Here is a 17,518-nt window from a genome sequence, read left to right on the forward strand (position 1 = left end):
ATATACCGCTAAAGATGAAAAGACCCCAACCAGACCATCAGACTGAGGGCCAGCTGTTTGTCTCATATCACTGATTGTTTTCAATATGTGAAACTGTTTATCAGATAATCAATCGTAAAATAAACCACATTGTCATTTATGTAAATTGCTTATTGTGTTGTCAATTCATAACAAGTGAGATTTCTATGTCTCTGACGTAATAAAATAACACCCTGTCGACATGTCCTCTATAACCATGTGTAGGGTAAACAGTCTTTAATATGGTTTTCAAATTACATGGCAATAAGATAACAGACCTCTGATGATTGTGTCATTATATGTATGCAGTTGTTCATTTTTGGGGGGCTTTGAATAACGAGGAGCTGAACCTGTGTCCGAGGGATTTTAAAGAGAGCTATAATAAATATAATAGCAATGTAATCATCTCAACTACAAATGGCTTTGCAACAATTTGAAAGAAAAATTGTAAGTATCCTAATAATATATCAATGGAACACTTAAAATGAAAATGAGAACATGATAGTGAACTAAAGACAGGAAACCATAAAGTATCTGCTGGTTGTATACAGTCAGCACCTTGCTTAGTGTATGCAGTTTATAGTTGTATTATTTATCATTCGATACATATAGAAGCAGGGAGACATGAGGGTAAAATTGCAGAATCTCTGCATGACATATTTGCAGAGTGCCTATTGATTTATTCCATCGAGGCTGAGCGTGCATTCCACATCTGCAAGCTGCTCTGAAGACAAATAATGGAAATCATATGACGGAAGAGACTGTGAGACCAAAAGTGGAATAATCTACAAAAACAGAACATGACTAGAAATTTTAATAGCTTGTAGTGATATATGGCACATCTACTGTTGGTGTCGTCAGGCAGCATGATTCATCTCTTAATGTAATGTGGAATTGTTTTTGTGACAGACCATTAATCATGCTGAACTGGAAAGATCTGTTCAAAGCCGCAAACGACTGCTGCTCCTCCAAATACTAACGTGTTTACAGCCAGTTCATTAACAAGAGGAATAAAGCGCAACAAAAAGTGCACCACGTCCACTGACAATACCTGATTTACAATGACGAAAGGGTGTACGTTATTTTCAAAAACTTGCAGGTCCTAACATAACGTGTCTACTTTTCAGCTTCCTACTTGTTTTGTCCTAAAGGTACAATTTGTCAAAGGTTGAAAACAGTAAATCTGCATATCAAGAGGATATTGCAATAAAAAAAAAATGAGTGACATTTGTGAAATTCGTGTGTTTTTTTTCTGTTACGGCTATGAAGAACACTTCAGCAGGGTGGAGGCTTACAAGACATTACAACAAATTGCTGAAAAAGTATAAACTTTTTGGGAGACTAATGAAGCTAAAACTGTCTACATAAAGTTTAAACTGGCTTTCTGTAAAACTGAACTTGTCACCTTTTAATTTGTCCACACTGATGAATCCCCTGCATGCATGCAGGATAGATTCTGGTCATGGCAGCGGTGGAGCAGCTGCTCAAAACCATCAGTCTCACAGGAACGACTACTGACACTTGCATCTGCTTGAGTCTCGTGAACTCTTTAGTTAAAGATAACATTGATACATAATTATACTGTACACTGTGACATGCAGGTTTCTCGTTGGTTAGCCTCCAAAATTTGTCTTTACAGGGAGCTCTGTATTGGCTATGAGGAATCCGTGTATGTTGTAAAATAAGATTCACAACCACATTTTTTTTTATCATTATTTTTGACGTGGGGTTCCTTTATCTCATCACTTCCATTCAAACCAACAACACCAACAATAGAGTTATTTAAGCCAAAAAGAAATCACAGTACAGCTAAGCATCTTCACAGGTGGAGGTTCAGCTCTGTTTTGGTCTCCGTCAGACTCTGGCTGGCTGCTTGTTCCATTGTTTTCTTATGGACCCTTTTGTACTTTGTCTTCAACTCCCTCAGCAGTGACAGAGCTTCCTTGTATTCCTCGTTGTTAACGCCTGCACCGCATAGGACAACAGCTGTACAGAAAACAAAGTGTAACTTAAAGAGAGGTCATGAAAGCTAAATTAGTTGAGATTCATTTTATGTAAATAAGACCTGTGCATACCCAAGGGGACTGTTTTTATTGTTGTATTCTCTTTCATCACCTTCATCATTTCATCCACCCTTTCAGCCGGCTGCTTTATTGGTTTCAAAGGTGGCAGTTTCTTAATCTGTGCACAGAAATAACATGAAAGTGATAGCACTGCAGGTTTCATTTTAATTTGACAGTAATTATATGAATGCGGATGCAAATTTTTGAACATCAAACCCTTTTCTCTTTTTCTCCGTTTGGCGTCTGGATGCTATCAAGTTCTGGTTTTGAGTCTCTGTAAACATTCAGCTTCTTCCGTGCATGCTCTGGCATCCTAACAGCGGTTTGTGTTCCTGTTGAGAGAAAAGAAAGAGCATTGGTATTCTCTGTGGGACGACCGTACAGTCAAACGTTTCAGGGCTTGAGGACAGTGTGCAAAAACATAAATAGCTGCATGTGAAGCTACATTCCTCACTCCTCACCAACGAGCTTTGAGGCATTGGGATTTGGTTTTGCATCCGTCGACATTTTGTAGCAGGTGAATTGTTCAGGACTCGTTGGCTCCTCGTTGTTTGCAGTTTCTTTCTCCTCAGATGGAACATCGCGTTCAAACTCGGGTGCATCTGCAGTCTGAGCAAGAAATAACATTCACGAAACATTCATAAAACTTCACTATAACACTTGGTAAAGAGAGAAAATTGATTTAAATGTTGAGACAAAGGACTTGTATGTAGAACCTTGAAAGAAGAACCTTGAAAACAAGACGAGCACATACCTGCGTAATAAAGAAGTGCTCTGTATTTTCATGGATAGCCGGATCACTGCTCTCCTTGCCCTCAGATCCTCTTGTTCTCTTGACAACCACTTCACTTTTGTCAGTCTGAATTTGTGCAGCACGAGTTGTATTCATTAACAATGGATTCTTTGACACCTTTGGGATTTTTTTGTGTACCTGTCATACACAAATGTGACAAAAATAAAGAATTGTTTATGCAAATTGAGCTTCACAGTGTCAATTATAGTCAGACATCACTTTCTGTCCAATTGTCCATGACCCAAGTTTGTCCTAAAAAAGACGCCTGCTATCTGCATCCTGCTATTGCTCCATCTTTGTTATGTCTCCACGCCGTGAAAAGACGCAGCCATGTTGTCAGCTTACATTCATCCTATCCAGGCTTGTGAACGTCATAACTTAAGATCGCCTTTTGGGAGGCGGGAGGCGGGGGGGGGGGGGTTCTTGACATTTGGCACAAACGTTCACTTCTTGGACTCAAGGATGAACTGATTAGATTTTGTAGTCAAAGGTTACTGTGATGTGACATCTGTCCCATTATTGTGACGGCCATATCTCAGGAATGCCCAAATGAACATGTTCAAAATGTGGCACAAATGTTCAGTTGGACTCAACAATGAAGTAATTACATTTTGGTGGTCAGAGGTCACTGTTAAACTGCTGTGGTTGCATAGATCTTTTGTGCTGTCGGGTTAAAGATGTGTGTGAAGCGTGCACGGTTAGAAATCGCAGCATCTGTGCAGAAACATCTACAAGCATATTTGAAGTATTGTCTGCTGTGAAACAGCTTTATTGGTTCAGTATGTAAACACACAAATATCCCTTCAGTCTACATACATCTGGACAGATACGGCAGTAAAATGCAACTTGACTGGTAGAAGCATGAGAACACGAGGCAGTAATTTATTGTGATCTTAGAGACTGTCTGTGTCATGTTTGCTCAGATTGTGCAAGGGCATCACTCAAGTAGAGTAACTTTCATATAGCAAAACCTGGACAGTCGTGATTAGACAACATTAATGATGCAAAACAGATCGAACCTTCCATCTTGGATTAGTCAACACCTTCAGTGGGAGCTTCACAGCTTCTTGTGTCTTCTTCCTCTTTATTGTTATGCCCAGTCTCTCTCGGATGTATTTCAGTAAGGGAGGCTCTCCTGTGTTCGATTAAAAAAAGACGAGAAGGGGATTTCAGAAATTCTGAACCACTCTTTAAAAACTGTCTTTTAATAGAGGAAGATTACCTCTCCGCTTTGTGATGAGAGGGTTGGACTGAATATCAATTTCACAAAGCATTGGGAAAAGAGTAGCAGCCACCAGTGCTTCCTCCTCAGCAATCTGAGGGCAAACCACTGATAAGATACATTATAGTTCATTTAAAAAAATTTTTTTTTTTAAAAAGGTCATAGCTGATTTATTCATATGAAATAGCAGCACACCTTGTTGTCAGCTAAATTTAGGAACTGAAGCTCTGGTAGTGGCAAATCGGAACCGTGACTGAACTCCTCCCAGATGTCTTCGTGAAACATCTAAGGTGGACACAAGACAGACACGTTTAATGTGAAGAGCTGAACTGAGGGAGAAAAACATAGAAACAGAGCATCTATAACACAGACTGGAGATTTCACTACCTGTGAAAGTTTCTTCAAATGTTTATCAGTGTTTGGATTTGACTTCGTAATGGCTGGATTGAAGAAATAAAAATGGCAAAGTCAATATTTTTCTGAGGAAATTGAGCATATTCTGACTCGCAGGTTCAAAACGAAGTTAATGATACGCATCAAGCAGATGCTGAACATTTACCAACTCCCTCCTCTTCTTCTTGTTTTTCAGTAAAATCCACAGGTTTTGAACAGTTCATCAGCTGCATGTATGGTATTTCAGAAATACAGTTTCTCTGAAGATTTAGGTACTTTAGCCTGTAATTGACAATTCATAATACTTAACATATATTTCTACCAACTTTGCGATCCATTGTGATATACAAGTCTGCCTTAACTTTGTTTTATAAAACAAACTTCAAACCACATCATGACCTCTTAAGGTTTATGAGGCTGCTGAAGACTCCGGAGGACAGTTTGTTGTCATCGAGCATCAGGGCTTCAAGAGCTTTAAACTGTGTGTCTCCCTCTTCAGCCGGCCTGTACAAAAGCATTTCATAATTCAGTCACATACTACATCCTGTGTGTGTCTTCCCTTTTCTCCCACGACCACCTGGCTGTGAAGCAGGTGTATTGAATGTCTTTACATTCACTTCACCAGAAACAGGAATGTGAATTTGAAGCAATTGTGCGCCCCCTCCTGGTCAGTTTGTAAAATGTTGTCAATTTTGTGGCCTCTTGTCAGGAATTAACTTTTTGGACAAGTTGTTGTGTTAAAAATCAAAACCAACGTATATTAATACAGTAGATGAAGACTTAGATACTTAATTGAAAAGAACTCAATAAAACCAAATCATTTGCATCATTATTCAAACTTTGAATACAGGATACAAAACATTACATTAGAAAGATGTTGTATTATGTGTTTGCTGCCAATGTAAAGACATCAAAGAAAGATATTTCCTGGATATTTACAGTCAGACTGTACATAGATCATGTATTTGCTGTTAAAGACACATAATTGAGTTGTTTTTCATTCTGCCAGCTTCACCATGACTAACATCAAATATTTTTGTTACAACTTTTACACTGAAAGGAGTTTTTCTTTGTTTGTTTGTTTGTTTGTTTGTTTGCTAAACAGATGGAAGAACATGACCACACTTCTAACTGCCTTTTTCTCAGAACAAATCTACCGTCAAAGCAGATTTTCTTTTTGATTTTTAAGCACAAATTTACATCACAGTAGACAGAAAAAGTCGAACAACTAGCTGACGAGAACAAATGTATCATCTGAGATTATGTTTTTGTTTATTTAATCATAGTTGAATAATTTTTTTCAATAGAATAAAAGAATGCTATAAATAGAGTAAAAATCTGATATTGCAGATTTTTTTTGGAAAATAAGGTTCTTACAGCTGAGTGGGGTCATGGTCTGAGGAACCCAAATCAGGAGGAAGATGAAGAAGCTTATTTCCAGTCAGATGAAGGACTTTAAGAAGCGGAAGGCGACCGAGGGAAACAATATCAACAGCTGATACACTGTTGTAGGACAAATCCAAAAGCTGTGAGAATTAAAATACAGTAATTAGACCAACATGACGACATTCAGAAGACAAAAAAAACCCAATAAAGGATAGCACTCTCTTACAAATTCTCTTAATTATCTGTGCACCAATTTCATAAAAAAAAAAACAATGCCACCCTCCCTTTCTCATCATCAACTTTGCTCAAGTATACAGCAGTGCCCAGTATCAGGTATACATTTAATAAGTATATCATCTTACCTCGAGGTAAGGGAAGTCAGCAGCAGAAAATGCCATGTTGCAAATTCCGTTTAAAGACAGATTAAGTTCTCTCAAAGACACAAAACTGCTAAAAGATCCTGCAGAAAAACAACAAACAATTTCTGATATCTTTTGGCAAGAAGCACACAATCACACTGCGGGTGAATCTGTATGGTACGATATGTATGAATAGTCACCTAAAGAGAGGGAATTAATGGAAGCATCGATGTAAGCTACATTAACAAACACCTTGAAGTCTTCTGACTTGACCTGCGCACAATGAGGGGAACTGATGAACTGTTTTTACCAACGGACGACCAAATAAGTTTGACTGAAATGTGAAAAACGCCTCTTACAGAAGTCAGTCTCTTCTCGCTGACGTCAACAAAGCAGAGCTTGGATGGATGGTCGACACAGTGCAACTGGAGCTACAAAAAAAAAAAAAAAAAAAATGAAACCGGTTGGAAACTGATCTGGTTTTCTTTTCTTCTTCTTCTTCTTTTTTTTTTTTTTTTTTTCAGATTCTATGGATTTCTAGATTTCTTACCAGCAAGAGTTCATCTAATATGACACCACGAGGTCCATCAGGCGTCCTGTTCTCACAGTTTCCAAAGGTCTCTTTAATTCTTCGGTTCACATTCCTGTATCTCTGCTCCTCCTCCTTTTGGTAAGCCAGGAGCCAGTGACCAGACCCTAAAAGAAAAATGACTCAAAGCATGTCAGTTTCACACGTGCAATCATCCTCTGTATGGATTTTAATTCAGAATATTTGCTTGATTATCATTCAATCAATTTGCTTGTTATATTATTTTCCGGTCAGGTTGATTTTTAAATGACTGGTTTTGTCCCACTGACATTTCAAAACATTTATTCTTCAAACTAAATGACATAAAAGCACATTTATCATCTTTATTTGATAAGTGCGAATACATTTTCTGTCGATCAACTCTGCAACTTTATCATCTATGGTGCAAAAAAAACAACTTGTATTTCTGCACGAATTTATAGAACTGACAAATGTGCCTATATATGTTCAGGATCAGATATTTACTGAAGTGTATTATTCGCTTATAAGATATACTTTCTACAGGCATTATAACTCCACAAAACATTTTTCAAGTAACCATTAACATTGCCTGAACTTTTATTCTTTTTTTTTTTTTTTCTGCAGTAATACATCACACTATTTCCAGCATTATATTAATAGTTCTTTTTTTTTTTTTTGGTTGTGGTCTTAAAGGCTATTTATTTTTGTTGTTTCCGAATTTCTTCAGCCTCCATGATTTAACCCACCGTCTTTCCTTCTGCGATGTCCTTGATGGGAAACATTTGGGAGGACAGTTCTGTCCATCACCACATTTATAGGAAGCTGACGTCATCCTTGTTGTTATCCATTTATCAGGAAAAAGCGTAAAGTTGTTAAGAATGGTCCATTCCGCTTCACGTCCAGCCTCCTGATCAATACATTTGATCCTGAGCGACACTGTAGTGCTCTGTAGCCTAGCAACAGCATATAAAAACGAGCTCTGCCCATGCCGTCCAGCAGGGGGCAGTAATGCTCAGAGGTCTTTACAAAGGAAAGCGGAAGAGACCTGTGAGCCTCGCTGCTCAAAAACCAATTACCATGATGAGATAGTACTCCTCTTTGCTAACCTAAAGTATTTAAAGACATTATATTCAATGGTTGCAATTATACAGCAGACAATATTTGGTAAATAGTTACTCTCCAGTACTCTTTTTCTTCTGACCCGTGTTGGGTTTAAACTGTATACGAGTTATCTTCTGATCTAAGTTGACCACAGTGCGCATGCGTGAGGATTCACTGCAGTGGGTGGTTGTTTTTGAGTCTTCGTTAGACTTCTTTAACTGTTCCTGGAAACCTCGTGCGTCCTGTGTTTATTTAAAGAAAATACGTGGCTAAGATTTGTTGTTGTTGTTGTTGTGTTCCCGCTCATGTAACTGGTCCGGTTCAGTGAGGAAGCGTCTCAATGAACACGGAAGCGATTGCGGATATTTCTCTCGTTTCAGTGCCATCTTCGTTTCTAATGAACCCACAGCTCCGGTGTCGTGAACATCAGAGGTCCTTGGGTTTTTGTGTGTGCATTTGCACGGTATAATGCAGTTCACGGAAAGATCAAGAAGAGCACATGCGAAGACTAACAAGTGAAGGTAAGGGCTTTGCTGCGCACGTACAGTTTAGGTTTGTGTCTGCACCGGTCTGTGTCTGTGAGGAGCTGCTGGACTGTGAACTCTTCACAGGTTGTTAAAGCAACACTATGAAACAAGCTAAAGCGAGTCATCCATTTGGAGCATTTTTTTTATTTATTTGTATTTCATTTTATTCACAGGACCTCTGATCCACAATGGGGAACAGGCCATCGAAGAGTGGCAGCGGAGAGGAACCGGCCAAAACAACTTTGTTTGAAAAGGAGCCAAGTGGGATCATGTACAGAATTCCTGCTCTCATCTACCTGAGCCACTGTCGCACCTTCCTCGCCTTTGCAGAGAAAAGATCCTCAACCGCTGACCATGATGCCAAAAGGCTTGTAATGAGAAGGGGCACGCCGAAAGAAGATGGATCTGTTCAGGTTATTAGACAGATAGATACTTCATTAATCCCTCAGAGGGAAATTTGTATTATTCCCGATAACAAACCGATTGGCCTTTGCTTTAATAACAGTCGACGTGATCTGTGCGCATCTTTTTTGTAAATGTTGTCTTTTTGTCGTGTTTTTCCAGTGGTCGTCGAGTCAGGAGCTGACGACGGCGTGCCTGCCAGACCACCGCACCATGAATCCTTGTCCAGTGTATGAAAAATACAGCAAAACGCTGTTTTTGTTTTTCATCTGCGTCTGGAGAAACATCACCGAGAAGAGGCAGATCATGACGGGTAAGAACAAGACGCGCCTTTGCTGCGTTAGCAGCAGCGATGATGGGAAAACGTGGAGTCAAACCACAGACTTAACAGAGAGCGTGATTGGCGAAGCCATCTCCAAGTGGGCCACATTCGCTGTGGGTCCTGGTCACGGTGTCCAGCTGGAGAACGGCAGATTGATCATCCCCGCCTACGCCTATTATGTCCCGTACAGATGCTGTAGCGTCCCAATTCCTCGCACGGTCTACCCGCGCGCACTCTCGATATACAGCGAGGACTTTGGACAGACATGGCGTATCGGTAAGATGCTTCAAAAGAAGTCGAGTGAATGTGAAATGGCAGAGATCATAGACCACGAGGGCAGGAGTCATCTTTACTGCAACGCCCGTCAAAGTGGAAGATACCGATGCGAGGCCCTGAGTGAAAACAGTGGCGTCTATTTTGACAAACCCCACATAGCCCGGGAGCTGGTGGAGCAACGTTCTGGCTGTCAAGGCAGCGTCATCGGCTTCCCCGCTCCTGAATTTGTCCCCAACGATGACACTGAAAGCAAAGCTTGCGGCACGTCCATCTTGTCACCCGACACGCAAACCTGGCTCCTCTTCATGCACCCAACTAATAAGTGCAGAAGGAAGGACATGGGCGTATATCTGAACCGATCTCCCCTGCACTCCTCTGGATGGGACAAGCCCATGATTGTCCACAAAGGGCCCAGCGGCTACTCGGACCTAGCTTACAACGAGGACAAGGATCAGTTTGCTTGCCTGCTGGAGTGCGAGAAAGAAAAGGAACATGAGCAGATTGTGTTCATGTTGTTTTCCCTCAATGATGTCAAGCAGGCAGGCAGCAAGAAAGAAAAGAAAATGCGCTGAAGTGCGGTTGTTTTATTTCTGTATTAACAAAAGCTCTCTTAACATTCTCTTGCAAAGTAAAAAATAAAATCCAAACAAAAGCCACTTAATATGCTGTGCAGCAACATCTGTCCGTGTTTACTGTTGTTCTACATTCTGGAGATGACGATGCATGCGTGAGTCGTGTGTTTTGTTGTCTCCTCGTTTACATGAAAAAGTAATTACAGTATTAATATTATTAATATGCAACCAGTTGTATAAGGAAGGAAACTATTTTTTAATAGGCTTGGGGGAAGGTTGATTTTAAGCATGCTGTGCTGGACTGTCATTTTGGAAACAGGCTTGTGGCATGTTTGATAAGCACTTCATAGCCATTTCTGCATTTTTATTAAACGGTCTGTACTCCGTGAGCTGTGACGAGAATTTGCCTACCTCTTTTTACTCTCATATGACGATCATAGCAGGCCTTGTTCAGTAGAGCGTAGAGTTTTCCTCCATGCTCAGTCTCTCCTTACTCTGATTCACATATGCCTTTACACGCCACTGGTAAAACTTCGGCTGTCAGTGCACAACCTTTTCTGTAGATCACAGTGGGTGCCGTAATGTTGGCAATAAACCTGGAGCGCAAAGGTGAAACTTTTTTTGTGTTCACGTGCAGCTGATCAATGAAGAGACCAACCAAACTGAACCATATCTATTTCCAAAACAGCCAATTAGTTAAAGGTCCCATATTTTACAATTTTACTGCGTTTTATTTGCATCCATATGAAGATATATATTTTTTGGCGGGTTTAAAGTACCAACAACCATTTCAATATAGTTTTACGTCTCCTCTCTTAAGCTTTTTTTTTTCTGGAGCTCGACCAAGAAAAGACTGTTTTGTGTCTGTGTCTTAAAGACCTTCTCCACTGATTGGTTAACTGTGGGCCAAGTACAGGTTGCCTTCCGACGTAGCTTGATAGCTCCGCTACAGGATGCTCGCTCCCATGTTGTCTTCTACATAAAAGATAGGTTGGTGGGCCGTGCTGAGGGCTGGACATGAGTGGGAGCTTGTGACATCACAAATTTACCGAAGTCCAAACGACTTGTTAAAACATCAAAGTTGTTGAGCATGGGCTGCGTGCATTTCTCTTTTAGACACTTTCACTGTATTTAGAGCACCTCGACCTGCTTTATAATTCTTTTTAAAACATGAAAATCAAAGTTGTTACAGTATTGGCTCTTTAATAAAAACATACTTTCTGCGAGCTGCGTCCTGAGCATTTGGGCTACTTTTTTTTTTTTTTTTTTTTTTTTTTTACCGGACACAGATTTTTATTACATACATTTTTAAAAACTATATCACAACATTATTTACTTTTTTTTAATTTTCTATTCTTGCAAATTTAGCATTATTTCATGAACAGGCTTTTTTTCTCTTTTTGTTTTTATGTTGCGTTACAAGATGTGATTGGCTTGGTGTGGGTTATCAAATGAGAGCATGTAACAGCAGACGAAGCCTCACTATTAATGAAGCCTCTTGGAATTTGCGCACACAAAATATTGTATTGAGTGATTTTAACATCCTTCTTTGCCTATAGTTTAATTGTCTTTCTGTTGACTGTTGTGGAAAGTGACAAAACCTGCATGAAACATGTATTTTAGTAGAAAATAAAAGTAACCTGTGAGCACCCGACTCATCTTTTGATCAATGCTTTTACTTGTTTTTTCCTGATCACAGTGCAAAGTAACTGCAGTGACAATTGCTTTTAATGTCGTACTGGTAAAGCTTAAGAAGACAAGTTGAGCAATAATCAGCTGTCAAACAGGGGTGAGGGATAGAATAATAGGTAGGACACGGATATGGTTTTAAAAGCAGCTATGAAAAAAAACTTCCGCTATTGGGAGTCTTTCACTACCTACACAGGCAGCAGTGGCGGAGGGCTGCAGCATGTTGAAATGATGTCAAGGACTTGTGCTAGAATGTGATTCAGCAGATGTGTAGACAGCGGGAAGGAATTTGGGAATTAATCAGCTGCATGTATGGTATTTCAGAAATACAGTTTCGCTGAAGATTTAGATACTTTAGCCTGTAATTGACAATTCATAATACTTAACATATATTTCTACCAACTTTGTGATATACAAGTCTGCCTTAACTTTGTTTTATAAAACAAACTTCAAACCACATCATGACCTCTTAAGGTTTATGAGGCTGCTGAAGACTCAGTTTGTTGTCATCGAGCATCAGGACTTCAAGAGCTTTAAACTGTGTGTCTCCCTCTTCAGCCGGCCTGTACAAAAGCATTTCATAATTCAGTCACATACTACATCCTGTGTGTATCTTGTTGTTGTTCGGAGCGGCAAGAAGAAAGGTGGAGGGATTGCAGTCTATGTGAACAAGAGGTGGTGTAATCCCGACCACGTGTGTGTGAAGGAACGTTTCTGTAGCCCGGACATTGAACTTCTAGCTGTGGGGATGCGCCCTCATTATTTGCCGAGGGAGTTCACTTCCGCCATTGTTATCGCTGTGTACATTCCTCCATCAGCTGACGCAGAGGCAGCAGTGGATACCATCTACTCCACTGTGTCCAAACTGCAGACTAAGCATCCCGGTGCATTTTTAGCAGTTACTGGACTTTAACCACACCAGTCTGGATAAAGTACTGCCAACTTTGCACCAGTATGTTAACTGCCCCACAAGGAACAATAAAACTCTGGACTTACTGTGTGCTAATGCCATGGATGCATACAGTACTACTGCCCTTCCCCCCCTTGGTAGGTCAGCTCACAACCTGGTCCTGCTGACTCCCAAGTTTGTTCCTCTGGTGCAGAGGCAGCCTGTAACCACCAGGACTGTGAGGAGGTGGACACAGGAGGCTAAAGATGCCCTGCAGGACTGCTTTGAGTCCACGGACTGGGATGTGCTGTGTGGACCACATGGGGAGGACATCAACAGCATGACGGACTGTATCACAGAATACATTAAATTCTGTGAACACACCACCGTACCATCCCGGACTGTAAAATGCTTCCCCAACAATAAACCATGGATCACCAGTGACCTGAAAGTTCTTCTTAATAAGAAGAAAGCAGTCTTCAGGTCTGGGGACAGGGACGAGCTCAGGAGAGTGCAGCGCCACCTGAAGGAGAAGATGAGGGAGTGCAAGGACTCCTACAGGAGGAAGCTGGAGGCCAAACTCCAGCAGAACAACGTGAGGGAGGTGTGGACCGGTATGAAGGAGATTACTGGGTTCAAGGGGAGAGAGAGACAACCAGGGGGCTCCCTGGAGAGGAACAATGAGCTAAACTGTTTCTTCAACAGGTTTAGTTCACCGCTCTCATCTGTCTCCTCCACACCTTACACCTCCCAAACACCTCTGCTGCCTCCCTGCTCTGCCCCCCCTGGTGAGCTGCATCGACACCTTGACCCCCCCCCCCCCCACACACACACACACACACACACCCCTCTCTGTGACGACTGGCCAGGTTAGGAGACAGCTGGAGAGACTCCACCAGCGCAAGGCTGCCGGACCTGACGGCATCAGCCCCGGGGTCCTGAAGACCTGCGCCGTCCAGCTGGCTGAGGTCCTACAACACCTCTTCAACCTGAGTCTGAAGCAGGAGGAAGTCCCGGTGCTGTGGAAGACGTCCTGCCTGGTTCCTGTACCGAAGAAGACGACTCCATCTGGCCTCAACGACTACCGACCGGTTGCCTTCACATCTCATGTGATGAAGGTGCTGGAGAGGCTGGTCTTGGCCCACCTCAGGCCGCTGGTGAAATCTTCACTGGACCCTCTGCAATTTGCGTACCAGCCTCATGTGGGAGTGGACGACGCCATCATCTACCTGCTGCAACGAGCTCAGTCTCACCTGGATGGAACCGGTGACTCTGTGAGAATCACTTTCTTTGATTTCTCCAGTGCATTCAACACCATCCAACCACTGCTGCTGAGTGAGAAGCTGCGGGTGGTGGGGGTGGACGCGTCCACCGTCTCTTGGATCACTGACTACCTGACAGGCAGACCACAGTTTGTCCGTCTGGGCAGTGTGCTGTCTGATACGGTGGTCAGTGGTATTGGAGCTCCTCAGGGAACTGTTCTGTCTCCTTCCTGTTCACCTTATACACAACTGACTTCCAGTACAACTCAGTGTCCTGCCATCTGCAGAAGTTCTCTGATGACTCTGCAGTGGTCGGATGTATAAGGGACGGACGGGAGGACGAGTGCAGGGCAGTAGTTGAGGACTTTGTGGAGTGGGCGGGAAGAAATCACCTGCTCCTGAACGTGGCCAAGACCAGAGAGATGGTGGTCGACTTCAGGAGGAAGACGACGGCTCCACAACCGCTGAGAGTTCTGGGAGAGGAGGTGGACATGGTTGAAGAGTACAAGTACCTGGGTGTCTCCATGACAACAGACTGAACTAGAAGACCAACATCAACGCTGTCTACAAGAAGGTGATGAGTCGACTCTTTTTCTTGAGGAAACTTCGATCCTTCAATGTGTGCAGCAAGATGTTGGAGATGTTCTACCAGTCTGTTGTGGCCAGTGCTTTGTACTTCGCTGTGGTCTGCTGGGGGAGAGGAGGGGGAGGAGGGGGAGAGAGGGAGAGAGGGGGAGCAGCACTGGAACCGGAGACACCAACAGACTTAACAAACTGGTTAAGAAGGCCGGCTCCATCATCGGCTACAATCTGGATAGTCTGGAAAAGGTGGTGGAGAGGAGGACGCTGAACAAACTATTATCCATATTGGATAATCCTGTCCACCCTCTCCACCACCTGCTGCAGGGACAGAGGAGCACTTTCTCCAAAAGACTCCTCCAGCTCCGCTGTCACAAGGACAGATACAGGAGATCATTCCTGCCGACCGCAATAAGACTGTACAATAACTCACCTCTGGCAAAATCCATCACAACAATAACACTGTTGTCTGGGTTTCTTGGTTGTTTGTATATAATATATATAGATATATACTGTACTATATATCTATATATATATACTGTATATACTGTGCATTTTATATTTTATATTTATATTTTATATTTTTTACTGCTTTTTTACTGCTATTTTATTGCTTTTCTATTGTTCTATTATTATCTTATTGCTTCCTGTATGCTGCTGTAGCGAAAAAAATTTCCCCTCGGGGATTAATAAAGTAACTACCTAACCTAACCTAACCTAACCTAACCTAACCTAACCTAACCTAACCTAACCTAACCTAACCTAACCTAACCTAACCTAACCTAACCATCTTCCCTTTTCTCCCACGACCACCTGGCTGTGAAGCAGGTGTATTGAATGTCTTTACATTCACTTCACCAGAAACAGGAATGTGAATTTGAAGCAATTGTGCGCCCCCTCCTGGTCAATTTTGTGGCCTCTTGTCAGGAATTAACTTTTTGGACAAGTTGTTGTGTTAAAAATCAAAACCAACGTATGTTAATACAGTAGATGAAGACTTAGATACCTAATTTAAAAGATCTCAATAAAACCAAATCATTTGCATCATTATTCAAACTTTGAATACAGGATACAAAACATTACATAATGTATATAATATATATAGATATATACTGTATTGTATATACTGTATATACTGTGCATTTTATATTTTATATTTTGTAGTGCTATTTTATTGCTTATCTATTATTCTATGATTATCTTATTGCTTCTGTATGCTGCTGTAGCGAAAAAAATTCCCCTCGGGGATTAATAAAATAACTACCTAACCTAACCTAACCTAACCTAAAACTACATTAGAAAGATGTTGTATTATGTTTGCTGCCAACTTAAAGACATCAATCAAAGATATTTCCTGGATATTTACAGTCAGACTGTACGTAGATCATGTATTTGCTGTTAAAGACACATAATTGAGTTGTTTTTCATTCTGCCAGCTTCACCATGACTAACATCAAATATTTTTGTTACAACTTTTACACTGAAAGGAGTTTTTCTTTGTTTGTTTGTTTGTTTGTTTGCTAAACAGATGGAAGAACATGACCACACTTCTAACTGCCTTTTTCTCAGAACAAATCTACCATCAAAGCAGATTTTTGGGGGGGATTTTTAAGCACAAATTTACATCACAGTAGACAGAAAAAGTCGAACAACTAGCTGACGAGAACAAATGTATCATCTGAGATTATTTGTTTGTTTACTTAATCATAGTTGAATCATTTGTTCAATAGAATAAAAGAATGCTATTAATAGAGTAAAAATTTGATATTGCTGATTTTTGGAAAATAAGGTTCTTACAGCTGAGTTGGGGTCATGGTCTGAGGAACCCAAATCAGGAGGAAGATGAAGAAGCTTATTTCCGTTCTTGGAACTTTACCATCAATGTGTTTGTGAATTGTGTTTCTTCTCAGCATCCTGATGTTGGCTGAAGGATTGGAGAATCTTGAGAGCACAGCTTTATTGGTGAAAAGGTAATACATGCACAAGCGCTCACTCAGCTCATACTGACATGGATTGCCTTGCTCCACCGCATTATTACAGTAATAAGGACATTTCAGTCAACATCTGTGTCCTCACAGCAGCAGCTACCGGCTTCTTGAGATTTCAGATCAGTGAGAAAAACATCTAGACATGGTATGAAGTGTGCTTTATTAGATGTGGGGGTTGGTAGATCTCAAATGTGCTTATCGGCTAACTGGCCTCTTCCTTGCTCTCTCTTTTTCATCACCTTGTCCAATTTGCTTCTTCACACAAAGGATGAATCATACGGTGAAACCTGTTTCTCTCCGACTGTGTTGGCGGTGAGGCAGTCAACATTTTCCCGCACATATGTTTTATCTGTCATTATGATGACACTTGGGAGTCTAGTAACAGGAAGGCTACCAGTGTTGGCGTCACAGATGTTTCCTGTTTTCGGTTTGTATGTGTGGCGTCCCAGCGGGCGCTACTCTTTTAGCAGCACAGACAGTGCTGGACACCGCTGTGATATATTTCTTGTACCATCCATTTGAATGACCTTGAGGCTCTCAGGTGAGGAGCCGCCAGACTTATCAGAATGACACGGCTGTGGTCTGATTTTTTTTTTTTTTTTTTTTTTTTTTTTTTTAAGCAGTTAAAAAAAAAAGCATGGCTTGGTAACTCATACCTTTTTGGAACTTCAAATAGTCTTTTAAATTCCCCTTGATTGTTATGTACTCTCATTTAGTAAATCAAGAACATGAGTCATCACTAACCAAACCCTAAAATACATCCCAGTAAAACACGCTTAGGTGCAAGTTTGGCATCTTTAGATATGCAATTGTACAGCTCTGTGGTTAGTAATTCAAATGTACCATTTTTCAAACCTTGCTTGTCTAATGCCTTTCAATAGTTATTTAATAGAACTGGCCCTTTGTTACAAATATAGTGAGTGATTGTGCAAAACAAAGCTGTTTGTCACAAATGTCACCATTAACAATGTACAAAAAAAACTAAAAGTTTGCATAAATAATTACATTTCTTTTCCAGAATGAGAAGCACTAAGGAACAGAAGGAACCACCTTGTCTAAATCTTCATAAACAGTATTTAATGTGAGATTTCACAAAGTGCTCTACCTTCTGTTCTCTGAGAAAGAAT

General features: G+C 41.0%; 3 protein-coding genes across 3 annotated transcripts in view; 2 read left to right on the top strand and 1 right to left on the bottom strand.

Moving 5' to 3' along the window:
* Nucleotides 1–17,518, top strand: part of LOC138629514 (GDNF family receptor alpha-4-like) — a 326,543-nt gene that overhangs the window by 72,754 nt on the left and 236,271 nt on the right. The gene's annotated exons all lie outside the window — the stretch shown is intronic.
* Nucleotides 355–7,749, bottom strand: xrra1 (X-ray radiation resistance associated 1). The gene is made up of 17 exons (XM_069713306.1): nucleotides 7,531–7,749; nucleotides 6,785–6,930; nucleotides 6,594–6,665; nucleotides 6,435–6,507; nucleotides 6,238–6,335; nucleotides 5,867–6,015; nucleotides 4,889–4,993; nucleotides 4,656–4,771; nucleotides 4,484–4,536; nucleotides 4,292–4,381; nucleotides 4,097–4,190; nucleotides 3,894–4,009; nucleotides 2,836–3,012; nucleotides 2,543–2,690; nucleotides 2,298–2,413; nucleotides 2,094–2,199; nucleotides 355–2,004 (listed from the first exon to the last, which is right to left on the bottom strand). Exons 1-17 carry the CDS (start codon nucleotides 7,586–7,588, stop codon nucleotides 1,838–1,840), a joined length of 1,884 nt encoding a protein of 627 aa, XP_069569407.1. The 5' UTR covers nucleotides 7,589–7,749; the 3' UTR covers nucleotides 355–1,837.
* On the top strand, nucleotides 8,033–11,638 carry LOC138629533 (sialidase-3-like). The gene is made up of 4 exons (XM_069713291.1): nucleotides 8,033–8,172; nucleotides 8,215–8,406; nucleotides 8,586–8,825; nucleotides 8,977–11,638. The coding sequence occupies exons 3-4, from the start codon at nucleotides 8,601–8,603 to the stop codon at nucleotides 9,982–9,984; spliced, it is 1,233 nt and encodes a 410-aa protein (XP_069569392.1). The 5' UTR covers nucleotides 8,033–8,172; nucleotides 8,215–8,406; nucleotides 8,586–8,600; the 3' UTR covers nucleotides 9,985–11,638.

This window comes from Brachyistius frenatus, unplaced genomic scaffold (assembly GCF_029030835.1).
Source record: "Brachyistius frenatus isolate BFR_SWC_R1_liver_20210118 unplaced genomic scaffold, ASM2903083v1 Contig_117, whole genome shotgun sequence".
Lineage (NCBI taxonomy): Eukaryota > Metazoa > Chordata > Actinopteri > Embiotocidae > Brachyistius > Brachyistius frenatus.